The sequence below is a fragment of the Oncorhynchus clarkii genome, chromosome 9, assembly GCF_045791955.1.
Source record: "Oncorhynchus clarkii lewisi isolate Uvic-CL-2024 chromosome 9, UVic_Ocla_1.0, whole genome shotgun sequence".
In the NCBI taxonomy this organism is placed as follows: Eukaryota; Metazoa; Chordata; class Actinopteri; order Salmoniformes; family Salmonidae; genus Oncorhynchus; species Oncorhynchus clarkii.
Genome location: NC_092155.1, coordinates 75,078,668 through 75,101,872, shown reverse-complemented (window position 1 = coordinate 75,101,872; position 23,205 = coordinate 75,078,668). Strand labels below are relative to the sequence as shown.

Here is a 23,205-nt window from a genome sequence, read left to right as displayed (position 1 = left end):
TTCTCTCTCTCTCTCTGTGTCTCTCTCTGTGTCTCTCTCTGTCGCTCTGTCTTCTCTCTCTCTTCTTCTCTCTCTCTCTCTCTCTCTCTCTCTCTCTCTCTCTCTCTCTCTCTCTCTCTCTCTCTCTCTCTCTCTCTCTCTCTCTCTCTGTCTCTGTCTCTCTCTGTCTGTCTGTCTCTCTGTCTCCTCAGAACATCAAGCTGTCGTCCATCAAGGTGGACACCAGATACACTACTACCCAGCAGGTGGTCAAGCTGATCAGCAGTCACACCATCAGTAAGGTGACGGTGAAGATAGGAGACCTGAAGAGGACCAAGATGGTCCGGACCATCAGCCTCTACTACAACAATAGGACTGTACAGGCCATCGTAGAGCTCAAGAACAAGTGAGTTTGTACCCTGAACGCGGTGTGTTTTTGTTGATCCTGCTCCCAGTTATTTTCTATGACCGTAGGAGTTGGCGGAACAAATAGATCTGTGAGATCTAGATCTTCTTATTTAAGTGTATTTAAATATATCTGGCTTTGACAACGATATGGTACGGTATCAATAGTTGATAATCAATAGATTCGACTTATCTCCAGATTTTATTCCATTCAACGCGATACGAATCAACAATACAGACAGCCAACTACACTGGAAACAGAGAGAGCTTTAATCAATGAACCGTTCCAGCCCTAGTTCTGTCTTAATTCAGTATGAACGGAATCAGCCTAAATGGGTCTTTTTTTATATTTTGTCTTCTTATATAAAATGTACATTTTTATCTCCCTCTACCCAGACCGGCCCGTTGGCACAAGGCCAAGAAGGTCCAACTGACTCCAGGTCAGACAGAGGTCAAAATCGACCTGCCGCTGCCTATCGTGGCGTCCAACCTCATGATCGAGTTCTCCGACTTCTACGAGAACTACCAGGCGTCCAGCGAGACGCTCCAGTGCCCGCGATGCTCTGCCTCCGTGCCCGCCAACCCTGGCGTCTGTGGCAACTGTGGAGAAAACGTCTACCAGTGTCACAAGTGCAGGTGGCTAACCAGTAGACCTGAGGCCATCGATGCCTGAAATATTGAATTTATGTTATGGCTTACTTAAAGATCCGAATAACCAAAACGTTAACATGTCTGATTAGTCCTATCGGGTACACACTTCACGTCTTAAAGTGGGACACTTCGTTTTGGTGTAGTTTGTTGTTTTTTTGGTTACTGATGCTGATTTTGAATGTGGTTCTTCCTCTTCCTCCTCCAGGTCCATTAATTATGATGAGAAGGATCCGTTCCTGTGTAACGCCTGTGGTTTCTGTAAATACGCCCGCTTCGACTTCATGTTGTACACCAAGCCCTGCTGCGCTGTGGACCCAATAGAGACCGAGGAGGACAGGAAGAAGGTGAACACATTGAGTTTTATCGTGACGTTCTCAAACTAATTCTTAGTGATGCGTGGCGGGGGTTTTTCCAACCCGAACCCAACCCTGACACAGTTAAAAAATAAAAAAAAACATTCCAGATTTTCTCTGTTCTGGTCACATCCCTCTTGTTGCCCTGGTCACATCCCTCTTGTTGTCCTTGTTGTCCTGGTCACATCCCTCTTGTTGACCTTGTTGTCCTGGTCACATCCCTCTTGTTGTCCTTGTTGTCCTGGTCACATCCCTCTTGTTGTCCTTGTTGTCCTGGTCGCATCCCTCTTGTTGTCCTTGTTGTCCTGGTCGCATCCCTCTTGTTGTCCTTGTTGTCCTGGTCACATCCCTCTTGTTGTCCTTGTTGTCCTGGTCACATCCCTCTTGTTGTCCTTGTTGTCCTGGTCGCATCCCTCTTGTTGTCCTTGTTGTCCTGGTCGCATCCCTCTTGTTGTCTTGGTCACATCCCTCTTGTTGTCTTGGTCACATCCCTCTTGTTGTCTTGGTCACATCCCTCTTGTTGTCCTGGTCACATCCCTCTTGTTGTCCTGGTCACATCCCTCTTGTTGTCCTGGTCACATCCCTCTTGTTGTCCTGGTCACATCCCTCTTGTTGTCCTGGTCACATCCCTCTTGTTGTCCTTGTTGTCCTGGTCACATCCCTCTTGTTGTCCTTGTTGTCCTGGTCACATCCCTCTTGTTGTCCTGGTCACATCCCTCTTGTTGTTCTGGTCACATCCCTCTTGTTGTTCTGGTCACATCCCTCTTGTTGTTCTGGTCACATCCCTCTTGTTGTCCTGGTCACATCCCTCTTGTTGTCCTGGTCACATCCCTCTTGTTGTCCTGGTCACATCCCTCTTGTTGTCCTGGTCACATCCCTCTTGTTGTTCTTGTTGCCCTGGTCACATCCCTCTTGTTGTCCTTGTTGTCCTGGTCACATCCCTCTTGTTTTCCTTGTTGTCCTAGTCACATCCCTCTTGTTGTTCTTGTTGTCCATGTCACATCCCTCTTGTTGTCCTGGTCACATCCCTCTTGTTGTTCTTGTTGTCCTAGTCACATCCCTCTTGTTGTCCTAGTCACATCCCTCTTGTTGTTCTTGTTGTCCATGTCACATCCCTCTTGTTGCCCTGGTCACATCCCTGTTACCGCTCTACCAAGAAACAGAACCATCTGTCCCACATCAACTGGTTGAAAACCAAACCAACGCCTGCTGTTTGTTTGTGTTCTCTGTGTAGGCGGTGACCAACATCAACACGCTGCTGGACAAGGCCGACCGCGTGTACCACCAGCTAATGGGACACAGACCTCAGCTGGAGAGTCTGCTGTCAAAGGTCAACGAGGCAGCGCCTGAGAAACCACAGGTCAGATACTACCCTCTGGTACATGAACATCCGATTCGCACCTCCACAGATTCACATTTTGACATTTTTTGAGTACTTTTAGCATTTCACTTGAGTGGGTAAATTAACCAAATATCACGACCATTTTAAAGTTTAAACCTTTTAAAATACCCTAGCAGTTGTATGGCTTCATTCCATAGGATTTATTCTGTATTTATCATGAAGTAAAACATCATGAAGAATTTGTCTTGTTTCCTGGAGTGTGTTGAACTAGTGCCTAATGTTTTGATGCTGTTGTCACGCCCCTATAGGATGATTCTGGAGCAGGGGCGGGGCTTGGAGCGTCCTCGGCCAATGTGAACAGGTACATCCAGCAGCTGGCTCAGGAGTACAGCGGAGACTGTAAGACTTCCTTTGACGAGCTCTCCAAGATCATACAGGTGAGAGACCGGGGGGGACGGGACGGGGGGGGGGGGACGTGATGAGCTCACACTGAATCATGTCCTTACTTACCTAGTTTACGTCCTGGTTATAGGTACACACTCAAATATGGCCGTCCGTTCACAACCATCACGGGAACATTGACTTGAATGAGGATACTTTTTATTTTTTTAGTAATTACATTTCTATGGAGCTTCATATAGCTGTTCAAAACAGCAGGTTCTACATTCAAGTATTTTGTATGAGTTTTTTAAAGAGTTATCATTCCCCCCCCCCCCCGTCCAGAAAGTCCTGGCGTCCCGTAAAGAGCTCCTGGAGTACGACCTGCAGCAGCGTGAGGCCGCCACCAAGTCCTCTCGCTCCAGCTCCCATCAGCCCACCTTCACAGCCAGCCAGTACAGAGCCCTCTCTGTGTTAGGTACTGCACTTTACACACACACACGCATACGCACGCACGCACACACACACACACACACACGCGCGCACGCACGCACACACACACACGTACACACACGCATACGCATACACACGTACACGTACACACACGTATACACGTACACACACACACACACACACGCATAGACACACACACGTACACACACGTACACACACACACACGCATACACACGTACACGTACATACACGTACACACACACGTACACACACACACACATATATATATATATATATATATATATATATATATATATATATATATATATATATACACATATACACAGACTCCTTTACCTGACTTGGCCCTTCCCATTGGGATTTCTATATATAGAAGCCATTCGGTGTTGTTTATTTTTACTGTCTCTTGTTGTGTTGTTTGTTGTGATCCCAGGACTGCATCCCAAATGCCACCCTGTCACCTATAGTGCACGGGCCTTGGTTAAACGTAGTGGGCTGTATCGAGGAAAGGGTGCGATTTTTTTGGGGGGGGAGGATGCACACAGTCTTTCTCGAACTGCTGCAAATCAATTTCCCATGTTGGCAGACATCTACTTTTATCTAAAGTGTAACTTCCAGTATTTGAGAACACGTTTCTTTTTTTTAGACTCATAACAAAGGTCTATCTCTCTCTAGGCTGCGGACACACCTCCTCCAACAAGTGCTATGGCTGTGCCTCGGCCGTGACGGGTCACTGTATCACCCTGCTAAGAGCCCTGGCCACCAACCCAGCCCTCCGCCAGATCCTGGGGCTCCAGGGGCTCATCAGAGAGCTGTTTGAGTACAACCTGAGGAGAGGCACCTCTGCCATGAGAGAGGAGGTCAGACAACTGGTTTGCCTGCTCACCAGGTATAGTAGTGGTTTGTGTTCTCGTAGACAGTGTTTTATTTTTACCTTTATTTAACTAGGCAAGTCAGTTAAGAATAAATTCTTATTTTCAATGACAGCCTAGGAACAGTGGGTTAACTGCCTGTTCAGGGGCAGAACGACAGATTTGTACCTTGTCAGCTCGGGGACCTTTCAGTTACTAGTCCTCTGAGCTGAAAGCCTAGGCAATTCCATTACACATACAGTCAGTAAACCCATTCTCATCTGTCGACATCTCCCTGTACAGAGACCAGCCAGAGGCCACTCAGCAGATGAATGACCTGATCATTCACAAGGTGTCAGCTGCTCTGAAGGGCCACTGGGCCAATCCTGACCTGGTCTCCAGTCTGCAGTATGAGATGCTACTGCTCACCGACTCCATCTCCAAGGAGGGGGGCTGCTGGGAGCTACGACTGCGATGTGGTGAGGCTTTTAACCTCCTCTTCTCTCATCCCCCTATTTTCCCCCTTTTTTTAATAATGTCATTTAATAATTCATCATGTTTCTCGGCGTCTATAGCCCTGAGTCTGTTCCTGATGGCCGTCAACATCAAGACCCCTGTAGTGGTGGAGAACATTACTCTGATGTGTCTCAGGATCCTACAGAAACTCATCAAGCCCCCTGCCCCCACCTCCAAGAAGAACAAGGTACTGCCTTACTATAGCACTAGTCAGTCAGTCAGTCATACTTGCTTCGCAACGGCTGCTTGGGGGGGCGCGTTTTGACGAGAGACTTACATTGCACTCTGTGATTTTGTAGAATGACTACAAAATTATAATGAGAGTCATTTAGGATTTTTAGGTGATTTTGATTTTGTAGATTTAGTCCATTTCAGGAAATGTTGTTGTTGTTTCTGTGTTTCCAGGATTCTGCTGTGGAGTCTCTGACTACAGTGAAGCCCTACTGCAATGAGATCCATGCTCAGGCCCAGCTCTGGCTCAAGAAGGACCCCAAAGCATCGTATGAAGCCTGGAAAAAGTGCCTTCCAGCAAGATGTGAGTAGATGTGATTATTTTTTTTTTTGTTCTAAATTTTATCGGTTGGTCTGCCCGACTGTAGTAGGGATTGATTTGAAGCTCAATGTTTTTTAAATTAAAATCTCCCTACCATCATATTTAAGCCATTATGACACCAATGTCGATGAAATGTCGCAAATGAACTTGATTGGAGGTACACAACACTCCCCACCTCTTGTCAGGGCTGTTACGAGAACCACATACCAGATTTTAACAGGGTCGTTAGCATTAGAGAAACATTTTTTTTATGCTTTGCCCCGATCTAGCTCGATATCTCTAGGCATCAGATAAGAACAAGACGACAGCAGCCATGAAGTGATCATTGGACTAGTGTGGATTAAATTGATTCATTTATCGCTCTCACATGCTCATATCTGTCTATTAAGAACCAACGATATGCTACGTTATTGTAGCATTTCTGACAAAGCTAACATGTTTTTTTGTTTTTTTTTAGCTCAGGCTCAGTGTTCTAACACCAGGTCGTTTGCTTGGCAACAACACAGCTGTCAGTCATAAGACGTGTATGTGAATAAACCTAGGCTACTGTAGATACTGTTTGCTAGCTATATATGGTGGTATTCAAGCTGAGGTAATCAAAAGAAAATGCGAACAAGATATTTTGCTTAGCTAGCTAGCTAACGTCCAAAGTCCAGTAAGCACAAACAAATACGCACAAATAAGGTAGCGAATGTTCTGCTATGATAGCCAGTTAAACGTTAGCTAACCTAACACTGTAAAAAAACATTTTTAACATAATTTGAAGCTCAAATTACATTTTCGAAAGATACCTTTTGTATGTGGAAATGTTGTGATTTGAATTTTATATAATCACCTTCCAGTGTAAAAACGCTGGAAATTACAAAGGGGGAAAAAAATGTTTTAATTGAGAAGTAGGGATTGCTGTCAAGCTGAAAAAGAAAGGAAATTCACAGGATCACCACAATGTCTACTCCACCCATGCTATACCAAGGTTTTCCATCACACAGCTTTGACCTACTACAGTAGCAATGTTGATCTATTGTACTTCTATGTGTCTGCAGGTTTTTTTAAGCATTTAAACCTTCTCAAGCAGCTTAACTCACACTCTTAGAGGAGGGTCTCCCACAATAATGTGACGTGTACCACATACAAGTTAAAACTATTGGCAGTTGTCACACACCACACTAATCCAGTAACACTACCTTTTCAAGCTTTAAAAAAATATATATATATATAATTTGCAAGCAAGACCGTCCTGCTTGATTGTGGTGCCTGTCTGTGGGGTGCCTGTCTGTGGGGTGCCTGTCTGTGGGGTGCCTGTCTGTGGGGTGCCTGTCTGTGAGGCGCCTGTCTGTGGGGCGCCTGTCTGTGGGGCGCCTGTCTGTGGGGTGCCTTAAACCTGTTTATTTTATGAACACATGTCATTGGGATTTTTGACATTTTATTTCATAACATATCTTTTCTGGTCAGAAGGTGCCCAACGTGTAACGGCCGATGGTGATGTGTTGGATACAGTCCCACTATATATATATTGATTCTTTGCCTCAATCCAGTGGCCATTTTGATTTGCAAACTCCAACAACAGTGCTTAGGTACCTGTGCAGTTGAATTAAAGGGTAACTGCACTCAAAAAATAAGAATTTCTTATATTTTTGTGGTCTCCAGATGTGGTGTAACCATTGTTGTGGATTTAGAACATCCAATGTTGTTTTTTTTTTTCTCAACAACAACAAACAAGGTCTATGGTTTAAAATCAGTAGCATCTAGTGAAAAGTAACACGTGATACGTACACAGAAAGAACAGTAGTGTTATTGCTGAAGCAAATGCATTTGATTATGGAACTCGGAGGAACTATCCCTTTTTTTTTCAAACGGTATGCAAACTATCCCTTTCAACAATGCCGTAACGCTTGTCCACCAGGCCAGGAGACGGCGTCTAAGCCCCAGAACAAGGCCGAGGTGCGGCGACGTTACCTGATGGAGAAGTATGTGTGGAAGTGGAAACAGTTCATGAGGTCACGCTCCGAGGGTCTGTTCCCTAGGCTCCTCAAACTGGGACACAACAATTGGCTCAGACAGGTAAGGATACTCCCCTGCTCTTACAGCGATACCTATTTTAACTGCGTTTACTGGTACTGTTTGGTGTGGTACATACACACCAGTGGAGGGTATAAGCAGGTATACACAGTATACTCACTTTTTTTATGTGGGCATTGCGAATATGGGGCGGCAGGGTAGCCTAGTGGTTAGAGTGTAGAGGCGGCAGGGTAGCCTAGTGGTTAGAGTGTAGAGGCGGCAGGGTAGCCTAGTGGCTAGAGTGTAGAGGCGGCAGGGTAGCCTAGTTGTTAGAGTGTAGAGGCGGCAGGGTAGCCTAGTGGTTAGAGTGTAGAGGTGGCAGGGTAGCCTAGTGGTTAGAGTGTAGAGGCGGCAGGGTAGCCTAGTGGTTAGAGTGTAGAGGCGGCAGGGTGGCCTAGTGGTTAGAGTGTAGAGGCGGCAGGGTGGCCTAGTGGTTAGAGTGTAGAGGCGGCAGGGTGGCCTAGTGGTTAGAGTGTAGAGGTGGCAGGGTAGCCTAGTGGTTAGAGTGTAGAGGTGGCAGGTAGCCTAGTGGTTAGAGTGTAGAGGTGGCAGGGTAGCCTAGTGGTTAGAGTGTAGAGGCGGCAGGGTAGCCTAGTGGTTAGAGTGTAGAGGCGGCAGGGTAGCCTAGTGGTTAGAGTGTAGAGGCGGCAGGGTGGCCTAGTGGTTAGAGTGTAGAGGCGGCAGGGTGGCCTAGTGGTTAGAGTGTAGAGGCGGCAGGGTAGCCTAGTGGTTAGAGTGTAGAGGCGGCAGGGTAGCCTAGTGGTTAGAGTGTAGAGGCGGCAGGGTAGCCTAGTGGTTAGAGTGTAGAGGCGGCAGGGTAGCCTAGTGGTTAGAGTGTAGAGGCGGCAGGGTAGCCTAGTGGTTAGAGTGTAGAGGCGGCAGGGTAGCCTAGTGGTTAGAGGGTAGAGGCGGCAGGGTAGCCTAGTGGTTAGAGCGTTGGGCTAGTAACCGAAAGGTTGCAAGTTCAAATCCCCGAGCTGACAAGGTACAAATCTGTCGTTCTGCCCCTGAACAAGGCAGTTAAACCCACTGTTCCTAGGCCGTCATTGAAAATAAGAATTTGTTCTTAAACTGACTTGCCTCGTTAAATAAAGGTAAAAAAATAAAATATCCTGTAAAATCCCCACGATGTGTATCACATGTTGATGATTATTTATTCACATTTTAAGCACAGCAAGGTGCAAGCGGCCGGTAGGCCTTTCGCGCAAATGTTCCAAAATGTGATTTGTGGGAAAACACAGTTCTGAAACATGCTAGCAGTTTCATGGACAGAGATGGAAATATTTTTTTTAAATTTAGACCGAGGGAGAATCTAAAGATGCAACAACGATCGTTGGTTGCTATATGACAAAAAAATCATGTCTGGCATCTAGACAATGGGGGGAAAAAGTTGATTTGAAAAGTAGTAGAACAGGAGAGAGCATATGAGGTGTTTCTAAAAACAAAATTATGGCCTTCATGTTTTCTATGGTAGGATTTTGTGGCTATAGGCTACTTTTGAAACAAGGTAAGACATGCCTCGGGAAGTAAAACGGCTAGGTTTCAAACATTTAAGTAACAGGAAAAAGTAGAGCGACGCTAATAACAGGCCTAACCGTCTACTGGTCGATGGAAAGGCTTTTCACGAAAAACCTCCTCTATTAAATGTTAAGTAGCTACAAAGTAAGTTATATCAAATTATATCATGATTCTTTGCCTCAATCCAGTGGCCATTTTGATTTGCAAACTCCAACAACAGTGCTTAGGTACCTGTGCAGTTGAATTAAAGGGTAACTGCACTCAAAAATAAAGAATTTCTTATATTTTTGTGGTCTCCAGATGTGGTGTAACCATTGTTGTGGATTTAGAACATCCAATGTTGTTGTTTTCATCTCAACAACAACAAAAAAAGTGAAACATGGAGAAAATAATGAAAATAATCTGAAATCTGTGAATATCTGACCTCGTTTATCTATTTCAATCGTAGGCCCACTATTAGCTAACTGGTACCATACAGCTTGGCTGTAAAAGACCAATATGGGATCGACCATTTTAGGTCATTCAAAGAGTATGTCACTGTTTCTCATAGAATTTCACACTAGGGTTCTTTTCCTTGGCCCGGGCGAAGCGTTTAGGATTAGACTATTTACCAACCTCTCCAGGCAGCACTACACCACTCCGCTTTTACATTTGAAAGTGAATGAAAAAGGTGTTGTCACCCGGCCTCCAGAATCATTTAAATGATACGCTGCACCTTTCGATGAGACATGGGACTGAGGTTCATGTAGCTGGTGTATGGACTCATATCACCTTTAAAAAAAAAAATGTATAGCATTTTTCACATCCATGCTTTAATTGTTTTCCTGTCATCTCCTCTGTCTCCCAGGTGCTGTTCACCCCAGCCACCCAGGCAGCGCGGCAGGCAGCCTGTACCATCGTTGAGGCCCTCACCTCCATCCCCAGCCGCAAGCAGCAGGTGCTGGACCTGCTTACCAGGTAAGAGGCCGTCTTCGGGTTGGGAAAGGTAGCACTGTTTTAAAAAAAATATGTTTTCAACTTTCAAATTGACACGATGGGGAAATGATCTAAGGATCATGGTCATCAATGTGAGCGAGTTAGTATCAGTTAAGTTGAATGGTTAACACTGGGTGTTATTGTTAGTAGCTGGACCAGGTGCAATCTGCAGTGAAATATTGCCATCAATACTTTTTGTTTTTTTGTGCTTGCTTTGTATATTGGGATAATATCCTGGCTTATATGTCAAACAGCTTTTCTAACAGGTATTTGTCTGTCCCTCAGTTACCTGGATGAGTTGAGCATCAGTGTGTGTCTGTCCCTCAGTTACCTGGAGGAGTTGAGCATCAGTGTGTGTCTGTCCCTCAGTTACCTGGATGAGTTGAGCATCAGTGTGTGTCTGTCCCTCAGTTACCTGGAGGAGTTGAGCATCAGTGTGTGTCTGTCCCTCAGTTACCTGGAGGAGTTGAGCATCAGTGTGTGTTTGTCCCTCAGTTACCTGGAGGAGTCGAGCATCAGTGTGTGTTTGTCCCTCATTTACCTGGAGGAGTCGAGCATCAGTGTGTGTTTGTCCCTCAGTTACCTGGAGAAGTTGAGCATCAGTGTGTGTCTGTCCCTCAGTTACCTGGATGAGTTGAGCATCGCGGGGGAATGTGCAGCTGAGTATCTGGGTCTGTACCAGAAGCTCATCAAGCCGCCTCAATGGAAGGTGTACCTGGCCGCCCGAGGAGTCCTGCCCTACATCGGAAACCTCATCACCAAGGAAATAGCCAACCTGTTGGCTCTGGAAGAGGCCACGCTCAGCACAGACCTGCAGCAGGGATACGCCCTCAAGAGCTTGACTGGTATGTGACGTGTTTCATTCACCTCAACCAAGGCGCTTGTATTAACTGGTCTTATAGGGATAGTTGACTCAAATAAAACATCAGCATGATTTTCCACTTACACTATATATTACAGCAGTATGTGGACACCCCTTCAAATTAGTGGATTCAGCTATTTCAGCCACACCCGTTGGTGACAGGTGTTTTAAAATTGAGCACATTGGCGGTAGAATTACCTTACTGAAGAGCTCAGTGACTTTCAACGTGGCACCGTTATAGGATGCCACCTTTCCAACAAGTCCGTTCGTCAAACAAGCATTTCGCTACACTCGCATTAACATCTGCTAACCATGTGTATGTGACCAATACAATTTTATTTGATTTGACATTTATGCCCTGCTAGAGCTGCCCCGGTTAACTAAGTGCTGTTATTGTGAAGTGGAAATGTCTAGGAGCAACAGCGGCTCAGCCGTGAAGTGGTAGATCACACAAGCTCACAGAACGTGCAGAGTGCTGAGTGCTGTAGCGCGTAAAAAATCTTCTGTCCTTCGTTGCAACACTCACTACCGAGTTCCAAACTGCCTCTGGAAGCAACATCAGCGCAAGAACTGTTCATCGAGAGCTTCATGACATGGATTTCCATGGCGGAGCAGCCGCACACAAGTCTAAGATCACCATGCTCAATGCCAAGCGTCGGCTGGAGTGGTGTAAAGCTCGCCGCCATTGGACTCTGGAGCAGTGGAAACGCCTTCTCTGGAGTGATGAATCACGTTTCACCGCCTGGCAGTGCGACAGACGAATCTGGGTTTGGCAGAGAACGCTACCTGCCTGAATGAATAGTGCCAACTAAAGTTTGGTGGAGGAGGAATAATGGTCTGGGGCTGTTTTTCATGGTTCGGGCCCCTTAGTACCAGTGAAGAGTCATCTTAACTTTATACCATACAATGACATTCTAGACAATTCTCTGCTTCCAACTTTGTGGCAACAGTTTGGGGAAGGCCTTTCCTATTTCAGCATGACAATGCCCCTGTGCACAAAGCAAGGTCCATATAGAAATGATTTGTTGAGATCGATGTGGAAGAACTTGACTGGCCTGCACAGAGCCCTGACCTCAACCTCATCGAACACCTTTGGGATGAATTGGAATGCTAAGTGCGAACCAGTGCTAAGCGCCCAACATCACTAATGCTCTTGTGGCTGAATGGAAGCAAATCCCCTGCAGAAATGTTCCAACATCTAGTGGAAAGCCTTCCCAGAAGAGTGGAGGCTGTTATAGCAGCAAAAGGGGGGGGAACAACTCCATAGGAATGCCCGTGATTTTGTAATGAGAGCAGGTGTCCACATACTTTTGGTCATGTAGTGTACCTTGGCTTTAGTCGATTCACCAAGATATTTATCTAATACGGATACTTTGTTTTGCTAGAATGATGTAAAAAAAAAACGATAAGCTTTGATGATATGTTAATATGATACCTATCCCCGTGCGTGTCTTCTAGGCCTACTGTCGTCCTTTGTGGAGGTGGAGTCCATCAAGCGTCACTTTAAGAGTCGTCTGGTGGGCACGGTGCTGAACGGCTACCTGTGTCTCAGGAAACTAGTGGTGCAGAGGACCAAGCTCATCGACGAGACCCAGGACATGCTGCTGGAGATGCTGGAGGACATGACCACAGGTATAAAGCTAGTTAATATATAGACCCAGGAGGACATGGTGCTGGAGGACATGACCACAGGTATAAAGCTAGTTAATATAGACCCAGGAGGACATGACCACAGGTATAAAGCTAGTTAACATAGACCCAGGAGGACATGACCACAGGTATAAAGCTAGTTAACATAGACCCAGGAGGACATGACCACAGGTATAAAGCTAGTTAATATATAGACCCAGGAGGACATGCTGGAGGACATGACCACAGGTATAAAGCTAGTTAATATAGACCCAGGAGGTTATGCTGGAGGACATGACCACAGGTATAAAGCTAGTTAATATAGACCCGGAAGGACATGACCACAGGTATAAAGCTAGTTAATATAGACCCAGGAGGACATGACCACAGGTATAAAGCTAGTTAATATATAGACCCAGGAGGACATGCTGCTGGAGGACATGACCACAGGTATAAAGCTAGTTAATATAGACCCAGGAGGACATGCTGCTGGAGGACTTGACCACAGGTATAAAGCTAGTTAATATAGACCCAGGAGGACATGGTGCTGGAGGACATGACCACAGGTATAAAGCTAGTTAATATAGACCCAGGAGGACATGCTGCTGGAGGACATGACCACAGGTATAAAGTTAGTTAATATATAGACCCAGGAGGACATGGTGCAGGAGGACATGACCACAGGTATAAAGCTAGTTAATATATAGACCCAGGAGGACATGGTGCTGGAGGACATGACCACAGGTATAAAGCTAGTTAATATAGACCCAGGAGGACATGACCACATGTATAAAGCTAGTTAATATAGACCCAGGAGGACATGCTGGAGGGCATGACCACAGGCATAAAGCTAGTTAATATATAGACCCAGGGGGACATGCTGCTGGAGGACATGACCACAGGTATAAAGCCAGTTAATATATAGACCCAGGAGGACATGCTGGAGGACTTGACCACAGGTATAAAGCTAGTTAATATATAGACCCCGGAGGACATGCTGGAGGACATGACCACAGGTATAAAGCTAGTTAATATATATACCCAGGAGGACATGCTGGAGGACTTGACCACAGGTATAAAGCTAGTTAATATATAGACCCAGGAGGACATGGTGCTGGAGGACATGACCACAGGTATAAAGCTAGTTAATATAGACCCAGGAGGACATGGTGCTGGAGGACATGACCACAGGTATAAAGTTAGTTAATATAGACCCAGGAGGACATGACCACATGTATAAAGCTAGTTAATATATAGACCCAGGAAGACATGCTGCTGGAGGACATGACCACAGGTATAAAGCCAGTGCTATCTTTCCGTTCTCCAGGGACCGAGTCTGAGACCAAGGCCTTCATGGCTGTGTGTATTGAGACAGCCAAGAGATACGATCTGGATGACTACAGAACACCAGTGTTCATCTTCGAGAGACTCTGCAGCATCATCTACCCGGTAAACGGCTTCTTCTCTGTTCCTGCTGTAACTCCAGTCTATGGTTCAATTCCTCTTTTCCTTGCCTCCTTCTCAAAACGCATTGGAGAGGTTCGAGGGGAAGGGGACCTTGGACCTTCTCTAATACAGTTGAGAAGATGGCAAGGAGATAGGAAGCAAGGAAAGAGGACGCAAAGGAATCACAGAAAGATGAATTGATAGCCTTTGTGTTTCTAGGAATGCATTGCATGGCGTAACTGAATCTCCTCCTTCCTCCCCTCCTCTACCTCCTCCTCCTCTTCCTCCTCCTCCTCTTCCTCCTACTCTTCCTCCTCCTCTACCTCCTCCCCTACTCTTCCTCTACCTTCTCTTCCTCCTCCCCTCCTCCTGCTCTTCCTCCCCCTCTACCTTCTCTCCTCCTCTTCCTCTACCTTCTCTCCTCCTCTTCCCCCCCCACCCCCCCTCCTCCTACTCTTCCTCCCCTCTCCAGGAGGAAAACGAGGTGACAGAGTTCTTTGTTACCCTGGAGAAGGATCCTCAGCAGGAGGACTTCCTGCAGGGCCGTATGCCTGGTAATCCGTACAGCAGCAACGAGCCAGGTATCGGACCCCTGATGAGGGACATCAAGAACAAGATCTGTCAGGACTGTGACCTGGTGGCCCTGCTCGAGGACGACAGTGGCATGGAGGTAGGAAACCATAGATTTCTCCTGTAGCTAAAACACTGTGCCTGTTGTTGTCCAAGACGGTGTTTATTCTTGCACATAGTCACATTTTGCTGTGCTCTTTCGGGGGAATTGCTGTCCTGGAGTAAAACACAAGAAGATGGGAGATGGTTCTCCGCCTCGTTTCTAACCGTCTCCTGTCTTATTTGTTTCTCATAGCTTCTGGTGAACAATAAGATCATAAGTTTGGACCTGCCTGTGGCCGAGGTTTACAAGAAGGTGTGGTGCCCTACCAACGAGGTGACAAACTTTTCACTATTTATTTTCCAACTGTATTTTTCAAACAATGATTGAGGTTGTTTGTGAAGTGTGTTAACCTTGGGTTTTGTTTTTTGTCTGTCAGGGAGAGCCCATGAGGATCATATATCGTATGAGGGGTCTCCTTGGAGACGCTACTGAAGAGTTCATCGAGTCTCTGGACTCTACCACAGATGAAGAGGAGGATGAGGAGGAGGTGTATAAGATGGCAGGAGTGATGGCTCAGTGCGGGGGGCTGGAGTGTATGCTCAGCAGACTGTCTGGCATCAGGGACTTCAAACAGGGAAGACACCTGCTCACTGTGAGTAGGACATGGAACAGAATACTACATTATATATTGGTTCTAGTTAATTATTGTTTCATGAAATGCAACATTTACATTGTAGTCAGAGACTATAGTTATTACCATTATTATATAACATTTACATTGGAGTCAGAGACTAGTTATTACCATTATTATATAACATTTACATTGGAGTCAGAGACTAGTTATTACCATTATTATATAACATTTACATTGGAGTCAGAGACTAGTTATTACCATTATTATATAACATTTACATTGGAGTCAGAGACTAGTTATTACCATTATTATATAACATTTACATTGTAGTCAGACTAGTTAGTACTATTACTACTATTATATAACATTTACATTGTAGTCAGACTAGGTAGTACTATTATATAACATTTACATTGTAGTCAGACTAGTTAGTACTATTATTACTATTATATAACATTTACATTGTAGTCAGACCTATTACTACTATTATATAACATTTACATTGTAGTCAGAGACTAGTTACTACTATTATATAACATTTACATTGTAGTCAGAGACTAGTTATTACTATTATATAACATTTACATTGTAGTCAGACTATAGTTATTACTATTATATAACATTTACATTGTAGTCGGAGACTATAGTTATTATATAACATTTACATTGTAGTCAGAGACTAGTTATTACTATTATATTTACGTTGTAGTCGGAGACTATAGTTAGTGCTATTATTATATATAACATTTAATAATGGCATTAACAAGTCATTGACAACATTTACAATTGCTGTGGGATTATTTAAAATACTATTTCAACAGGTTTTTTCTTACATTTGACACATTTCCATTACAAATTTGCCTCAGTCATGTCAGTATAACGATAGTGTTATTTTAAAAGACATATTTCAGAATTTCCCCATTTACAGTAGAAAATAACTCTCTCCTCTGTCCCCTTCCCAGGTGCTGCTGAAGCTGTTCAGTTACTGTGTGAAGGTGAAGATCAACAGACAACAGCTGGTCAAACCAGACATGAACACGCTCAACGTCATGCTGGGCACACTCAACCTGGTGAGGAATAAATGTATTTATTTAAAATTTTATTTAACTAGGCAAGTCAGTTAAGAACAAATTCTTATTTACAATGACGGCCTAGCCCCCGAGCTGACGAGGTACAAATCTGTCGTTCTACCCCTGAACAGGCAGTTAACCCACTGTTCCTAGGCCGTCATTGAAAATAAGAATGTGTTCTTAACTGACTTGCCTAGTTAAATAAAATAAATAAATAATCACTCTGGTTGTAATTCCGATGGTGTCCACAAGAGGGCAGCAGTGTATGTCCAAAGCCATCTAGCAATGGGGTGGCAGGGTAGCCTAGTGGTTAGAGCGTCGGACTAGTAACCGGAAGTTCAAACCCCCGAGCTGACGAGGTACAAATCTGTCGTTCTGCCCCTGAACAGGCAGTTAACCCACTGTTCCTAGGCCGTCATTGAAAATAAGAATGTGTTCTTAACTGACTTGCCTAGTTAAATAAAGGTAAAATTAAATAAAAGATCTATGCACATTCATACTGAGAAAGTAATATAACATTGTAACATGGACGTGATGCAGATACAAGATGCACAATTCAATATTATTTTTTATTTTTTTTGGTTTGCAGGAGAAATTCTATCAGTTAATTTTGACCAGAGTTTGGCCATATATTTGTTTTTCTTCCTCTGTAGGCGTTGGTTGCAGAGCAGGAGAGTAAGGACAGTGGAGGAGCGTCCATAGCAGAGCAGGTCCTCAGCATCATGGAGATCATTCTGGATGAGGCCAACGCTGAGATCTCAGAGGACAAGGTGAGACTGAGGCTGGCAGCAGCCCTGGACGAATTATCCTGTCCTGGCAACCTTGGAAACTGTCGCGAAGTGGACTATCCGCGGTCAAACAGTACATAGAACAAATGAATGTTCCACTCAAGTTCTTTTCAGACCAAACTAGATACATCTCATCTGGTTCCTTGCCCCGTCAAATGTTTTCAGACGAAACAATCGGGAGTTGGTGGCTCCAAACTACTAAAAGTACAATTCTCATAGCTCTTTTTCTCCTTAACGTGTTCCATGAAGCTAAAGTGTATCTCCCCCCCACCCCCCCAGGGTAACCTGTTGTTAACAGGGGACAAGGACCAGCTGGTGATGCTGCTGGACCAGATCAACACTCCGTTTGTCCGTTCCAACCCCAGCGTTCTGCAGGGTCTCCTACGTATCATACCCTACCTGTCTTTTGGAGAACTGGAGAAGATGAGGATCCTAGTGGAGAGATTTAAACCATGCTGCAGCTTTGACAAGTATGGAGCCTCACTGGGTTTCGTAGTTGTAGTTGTAGTAGTAGCAGTAGCAGTAGCAGTAGTAGCAGCAGTAGCACTAGCAGCAGCAGTAGCACTAGTAGCAGTAGTAGTAGTAGCAGTAGTAGTAGCGATAGTAGCAGTAGCAGTAGTAGCAGTAGTAGCAGTAGTAGCAGTAGCAGTAGTAGCGATAGTAGTAATAGCAGTAGTAGTAGTAGTAGCAGTAGTAGTAGTAGCAGTAGTAGTAGTAGCAGTAGCGATAGTAGCAGTAGTAATAGCAGTAGTAGTAGTAGTAGTAGCAATAGCAGTAGTAGTAGTAGTAGCAGTAGTAGCAGCAGTAGTAGCAACAGTTGTAGCAGTAGGTATATTAGTAGTAGTAGTAGCAGTAGTAGCGATAGTAGCAGTAGTAATAGCAGTAGTAGTAGTAGTAGTAGCAATAGCAGTAGTAGTAGCAGTAGCAGCAGTAGCAGCAGTAGTAGCAGTAGTAGTAGTAGTAGCAGTAGTAGTAGTAGTAGTAGTAGTAGTAGTAGTAGTAGCAGTAGTAGCAGCAGTAGTAGTAGTAGTAGCAGTAGTAGTAGCAGTAGTAGCAGTAGTAGTAGCAGTAGTAGCAGCAGTAGTAGCAGTAGTAGTAGCAATAGCAGTAGTAGTAGTAGCAGTAGTAGTAGTAGCAGTAGTAGTAGCAGTAGTAGTAGCAGTAGTAGCAGTGGTAGTAGTAGCAGCAGTAGTAGCAGTAGTAGTAGCAGTAGTAGCAACAGTTGTAGTTGTAGCAGTAAAGTGTGAATTTGTCTTTACAAGTGTCTGGTTTTATTCACATGACGTCCGTGACCTTTGAACCTTATATCCCGCTGTGTTTCCCAGGTACGATGAGGAGCATAGTGCTGATGATAAGGTCTTCATCGACTGCTTCTGTAAGATTACTGCTGGCATCAAGAACAACAGCAACGGACACCAACTCAAAGACCTGATACTGCAGAAAGGGATCACACAGAGTGCCCTGGACTATATGAAGAAACACATCCCCAACGCCAAAAAGTACGCTGGGATGGACCTCTTAGTGGGGGGGTCCTGTTCACTTTTATTAATGACATGTATTTATATTATAGCTCTTCCTAAGGCAAACATTTGTCCCGAAGTAGCCTGGTCTCGGATTGGTTGGTTACAGCCAACTCCCTTGGGAATGATCACAGTAATTGTCTGTCCAACTCAAAACAGATCTGGGACCAGGCTAGTGGCATATTTCTGAAAAGAAAGTTGGGTTAAATTCTTGGGGGGGGTTAATTAAGATCTTCACATCTATATCCTAAACAACTCCCAACTTCACAGTGTGCGAAACGACACTGACTTCTCACCTCTCCTACCCTCCAGTCTGGATGCCGACGTGTGGAAGAAGTTCCTGTCTCGTCCAGCTCTACCCTTCATCCTCAGACTGCTCCGAGGCCTGGCCACCCAGCACCCACCTACACAGGTACGCACCTGGGTCATGTTCACTAGGGCACACTGTAGCAAAACGTTTTTTGCGCGGGCAGGAAATCTTATCTGAACAACCTCGTCTGTCTCTCTCCAGGCGCTAATCGGGACAGACTCCATCACTAACCTTCACAAGTTGGAGCAGGTGTCTAGTGACGAGGGTATTGGGACACTGGCAGAGAACCTTCTGGAGGCGCTGAGGGAGCACGCGGAGGTCAACCTGAAGATAGATGCCGCTCGCAGGGAGACACGGGCCGAGAAGAAACGCATGGCCATGGCCATGAGACAGAAAGCTCTGGGGACACTGGGCATGACGGTAGGTTTACTGACTGGGAGGGTTAACCGGACCATAGGTGGAGGGGTTGGAAGACCAGGTTCAGGTGTGGGTTCCTGGTCTCGACTAGGTGGAGGGGTTGGAAGACCAAGTTCAGGTGTGGGTTTCTGGTCTCGACTGTAGGTGGAGGGGTTGGAAGACCAAGTTCAGGTGTGGGTTCCTGGTCTCGACTGTAGGCGGAGGGGTTGGAAGACCAAGTTCAGGTGTGGGTTCCTGGTCTCGACTGTAGGCGGAGGGGTTGGAAGACCAAGTTCAGGTGTGGGTTCCTGGTCTCGACTGTAGGCGGAGGGGTTGGAAGACCAAGTTCAGGTGTGGGTTCCTGGTCTCGACTGTAGGCGGAGGGGTTGGAAGACCAGTTCAGTGTGGGTTCCTGGTCTCGACTGTAGGCGGAGGGGTGTTCAGGTGTGGGTTCCTGGTCTCGACTGTAGGCGGAGGTGTTGGAAGACCAAGTTCAGGTGTGGGTTCCTGGTCTCGACTAGGTGGAGGGGTTGGAAGACCAAGTTCAGGTGTGGGTTCCTGGTCTCGACTGTAGGCGGAGGGGTTGGAAGACCAAGTTTAGGTGTGGGTTTCTGGTCTCGACTAGGTGGAGGGGTTGGAAGACCAAATTCAGGTGTGAGTTTCTGGTCTCGACTAGGTGGAGGGGTTGGAAGACCAAGTTCAGGTGTGGGTTTCTGGTCTCGACTAGGTGGAGGGGTTGGAAGACCAAGTTCGGGTGTGGGTTCCTGGTCTCGACTGTAGGCGGAGGGGTTGGAAGACCAAGTTTAGGTGTGGGTTCCTGGTCTCGACTGTAGGCGGAGGGGTTGGAAGACCAAGTTCAGGTGTGGGTTCCTGGTCTCGACTGTAGGTGGAGGGGTTGGAAGACCAAGTTCAGGTGTGGGTTCCTGGTCTCGACTGTAGGCTGAGGGGTTTGAAGACCAAGTTCAGGTGTGGGTTTCTGGTCTTGACTGTAGGTGATGAGGAGGAAGGTGACGTATGCAGTCCAAAACCATTCAATAGCTAAAAAGACCTGCTTTCTCTGAGCCCAGCCTGAATCATTAGAGATCCTGAGATTTGTGGGGGAGAAATTTTCCAATGGGATTCTATGGAAATCTTCCTTTCTTCCTAACATGGCTCTGATTTATAATGAAGAAACAGGAAGATCATCCAGGTTGGTAATTGGCTGTTATGTGTTTCAGACCAATGAGAAGGGCCAGGTGGTGACCAAGACGTCGTTGTTGAAACAAATGGAGGAGCTGATAGAGGAGCCAGGACTGACCTGCTGCATCTGTAGAGAGGGATACAAGTTCCAGGTAACATAACAACGACAACAATAGATAAACAACAACACACTCTCTACCAGCACTGACCTGCAGCATCTGTAGAGGGATACCATATTTTTAAGCCTTGAGACAATTGAGACATGGGTATGTGTGCCGTTCAGAGGGTTACTGGCGAAGACCAGATTTAAGTGCCTTTGAACAGGGTTATGGTAGTAGGTCCCAGGCACACCGGTTTAGGTCAAGAACTGCAACGCTCCTGTTTTTTTTTTCACACACTCAAAAGTGTATTGTGTGTGTAACGATAATGGTGCACCCCTCAACGGACATCCAGCCAACTGGACACAACAGTGGGAAGCATTGGAGGCAACGTGGGCCAGCGTCCCTGTGGAACACGTTCAACAAACACCTTTGTCGACTCCATGCCCCCGGCAAATCGAGGCGCGATATTAGGAAGGTGTTCCTAATGTTTGGTAAACTCAGTGTTCTAAACCTAAACTAAACCTGAAACTGCCCTATCTGCAGTGGCGCAGCTGTTTCGCCCGAGTTCCCAGGGTGCTCGGTGGTTGGACTTGTCAACAAAGCAGCTTGACAGAAATATATAATGCCAAGTTTTCAAACTACCACTAGTTTCTTCGAGGAGAATTATATAAAACGATCTGTGCATTTTAACCTCCGCATAAATACACCTATATCACCTTTTTTTTTGCATGTCAAAAACCCGAATGACCACTGGTGCCGTCGCTGTTTTGAACTGATTCAATGTATTAATTCGAACAAGCAGCCAGATCACGTCATGAAACCACCAAGCACCACCGGGGTGAACGCACCAAGTACCCCCGGGGTGAACGCACCAAGCGCCCCCGGGGTGAACGCACCAAGCGCCACCGGGGTGAACGCACCAAGTGCCCCCGGGGTGAACGCACCAAGCGCCCCCGGGGTGAACGCACCAAGCGCCCCCGGGGTGAACGCACCAAGCGCCCCCGGGGTGAACGCACCAAGCGCCCCCGGGGTGAACGCACCAAGCGCCCCCGGGGTGAACGCACCAAGCGCCCCCGGGGTGAACGCACCAAGCGCCCCCGGGGTGAACGCACCAAGCGCCCCCGGGGTGAACGCACCAAGCACCACCGGGGTGAACGCACCAAGCACCACCGGGGTGAACGCACCAAGCACCACCGGGGTGAACGCACCAAGCACCACCGGGGTGAACGCACCAAGCACCACCGGGGTGAATGCACCAAGCACCACCGGGGTGAACGCAACAAGCACCCCTGGGGTGAACGCAACAAGCACCCCTGGGGTGAACGCACCAATTCCGCTCTTGGCTGTGACTAAAACGGTTTTATTTTCATATGAAATGTTTCCTTTATTTCAAATGGAAGCCATTTGTTCATGTGTCAGGTATTTTTTTTTCAATGTATCTTTTATCACTGAACTGCTATATTTCCTGATCTTTGTACTGTGTCCCCCCCCCCCCCCCCCCTACCAGCTGACCAAATCAATGAACTGCTATATTTCCTGATCTTTGTACTGTGTCCCCCTACCAGCTGACCAAATCAATGAACTGCTATATTTCCTGATCTTTGTACTGTGTCCCCCCCCCCCCTACCAGCTGACCAAATCAATGAACTGCTATATTTCCTGATCTTTGTACTGTGTCCCCTACCAGCCGACCAAATCAATGAACTGCTATATTTCCTGATCTTTGTACTGTGTCCCCTACCAGCTGACCAAATCAATGAACTGCTATATTTCCTGATCTTTGTACTGTGTCCCCCCCCCCCCAGCTACCAGCTGACCAAATCAATGAACTGCTATGTTTCCTGATCTTTGTACTGTGTCCCCTACCAGCTGACCAAATCAATGAACTGCTATATTTCCTGATCTTTGTACTGTGTCCCCTACCAGCCGACCAAATCAATGAACTGCTATATTTCCTGATCTTTGTACTGTGTCCCCTACCAGCTGACCAAATCAATGAACTGCTATATTTCCTGATCTTTGTACTGTGTCCCCTACCAGCTGACCAAATCAATGAACTGCTATATTTCCTGATCTTTGTACTGTGTCCCCCTACCAGCCGACCAAGGTGCTGGGGATCTACACCTTTACGAAGCGCGTGGCCCTGGAGGACTTGGAGAACAAGCCTCGCAAGCAGCAGGGATACAGCACTGTATCACACTTTAACATAGTCCACTACGACTGCCACCTCGCAGCTGTCAGGTTAGTGTACACACACACACCAGGGATACAGCACTGTGTCACACTTTAACATCGTCCACTATGACTGCCACCTCGCAGCTGTCAGTTTGAAACTAACTATGATATTAATCTGACTATTCACAATAATCGTATTATTGAGTGTGCATGTAACCGCGCTCTGTCTCTCTCTCTCTCTCTCTCTCTCTCTCTCTCTCTCGTTCTGTCTCTCTCTTTCTCTCTCTTTCTCTCTCTCTTTCTGTCTGTCTCTCTTTCTGTCTCTCTCTCTTTCTGTCTCTCTCTCTCTCTGTCTCTCTTTCTCTGTCTCTCTTTCTCTCTCTCTCTCTCTCTCTCTCTGTCTCTCTGTCTCTCTCTCTCTCTGTCTCT

At 46.1% G+C, this 23,205-nt stretch overlaps 1 protein-coding gene across 12 annotated transcripts in view; it reads left to right on the top strand.

Annotated features, from left to right (window-relative positions):
- LOC139416948 (ubiquitin protein ligase E3 component n-recognin 4) overlaps positions 1-23,205 on the top strand; it is a 147,288-nt gene that overhangs the window by 118,007 nt on the left and 6,076 nt on the right. For 8 of the 12 annotated variants that reach the window (XM_071166146.1, XM_071166141.1, XM_071166138.1 and 5 more), the window contains 26 exons: positions 192-385; positions 781-1,020; positions 1,241-1,379; positions 2,623-2,766; positions 3,039-3,167; positions 3,454-3,586; positions 4,258-4,471; positions 4,737-4,912; positions 5,009-5,136; positions 5,355-5,484; positions 7,406-7,563; positions 9,926-10,035; positions 10,675-10,898; positions 12,374-12,547; positions 13,872-13,993; positions 14,463-14,660; positions 14,856-14,936; positions 15,040-15,255; positions 16,200-16,307; positions 16,961-17,077; positions 17,375-17,565; positions 18,421-18,594; positions 18,928-19,027; positions 19,127-19,345; positions 20,539-20,652; positions 22,700-22,842. In XM_071166146.1, the coding sequence (XP_071022247.1) occupies positions 192-385; positions 781-1,020; positions 1,241-1,379; positions 2,623-2,766; positions 3,039-3,167; positions 3,454-3,586; positions 4,258-4,471; positions 4,737-4,912; positions 5,009-5,136; positions 5,355-5,484; positions 7,406-7,563; positions 9,926-10,035; positions 10,675-10,898; positions 12,374-12,547; positions 13,872-13,993; positions 14,463-14,660; positions 14,856-14,936; positions 15,040-15,255; positions 16,200-16,307; positions 16,961-17,077; positions 17,375-17,565; positions 18,421-18,594; positions 18,928-19,027; positions 19,127-19,345; positions 20,539-20,652; positions 22,700-22,842 (4,076 nt within the window). The remainder of the gene's footprint in view (positions 1-191; positions 386-780; positions 1,021-1,240; positions 1,380-2,622; positions 2,767-3,038; positions 3,168-3,453; positions 3,587-4,257; positions 4,472-4,736; positions 4,913-5,008; positions 5,137-5,354; positions 5,485-7,405; positions 7,564-9,925; positions 10,036-10,674; positions 10,899-12,373; positions 12,548-13,871; positions 13,994-14,462; positions 14,661-14,855; positions 14,937-15,039; positions 15,256-16,199; positions 16,308-16,960; positions 17,078-17,374; positions 17,566-18,420; positions 18,595-18,927; positions 19,028-19,126; positions 19,346-20,538; positions 20,653-22,699; positions 22,843-23,205) is intronic. The other 4 variants (XM_071166148.1, XM_071166145.1, XM_071166144.1 and 1 more) reach the window with 1 other exon arrangement.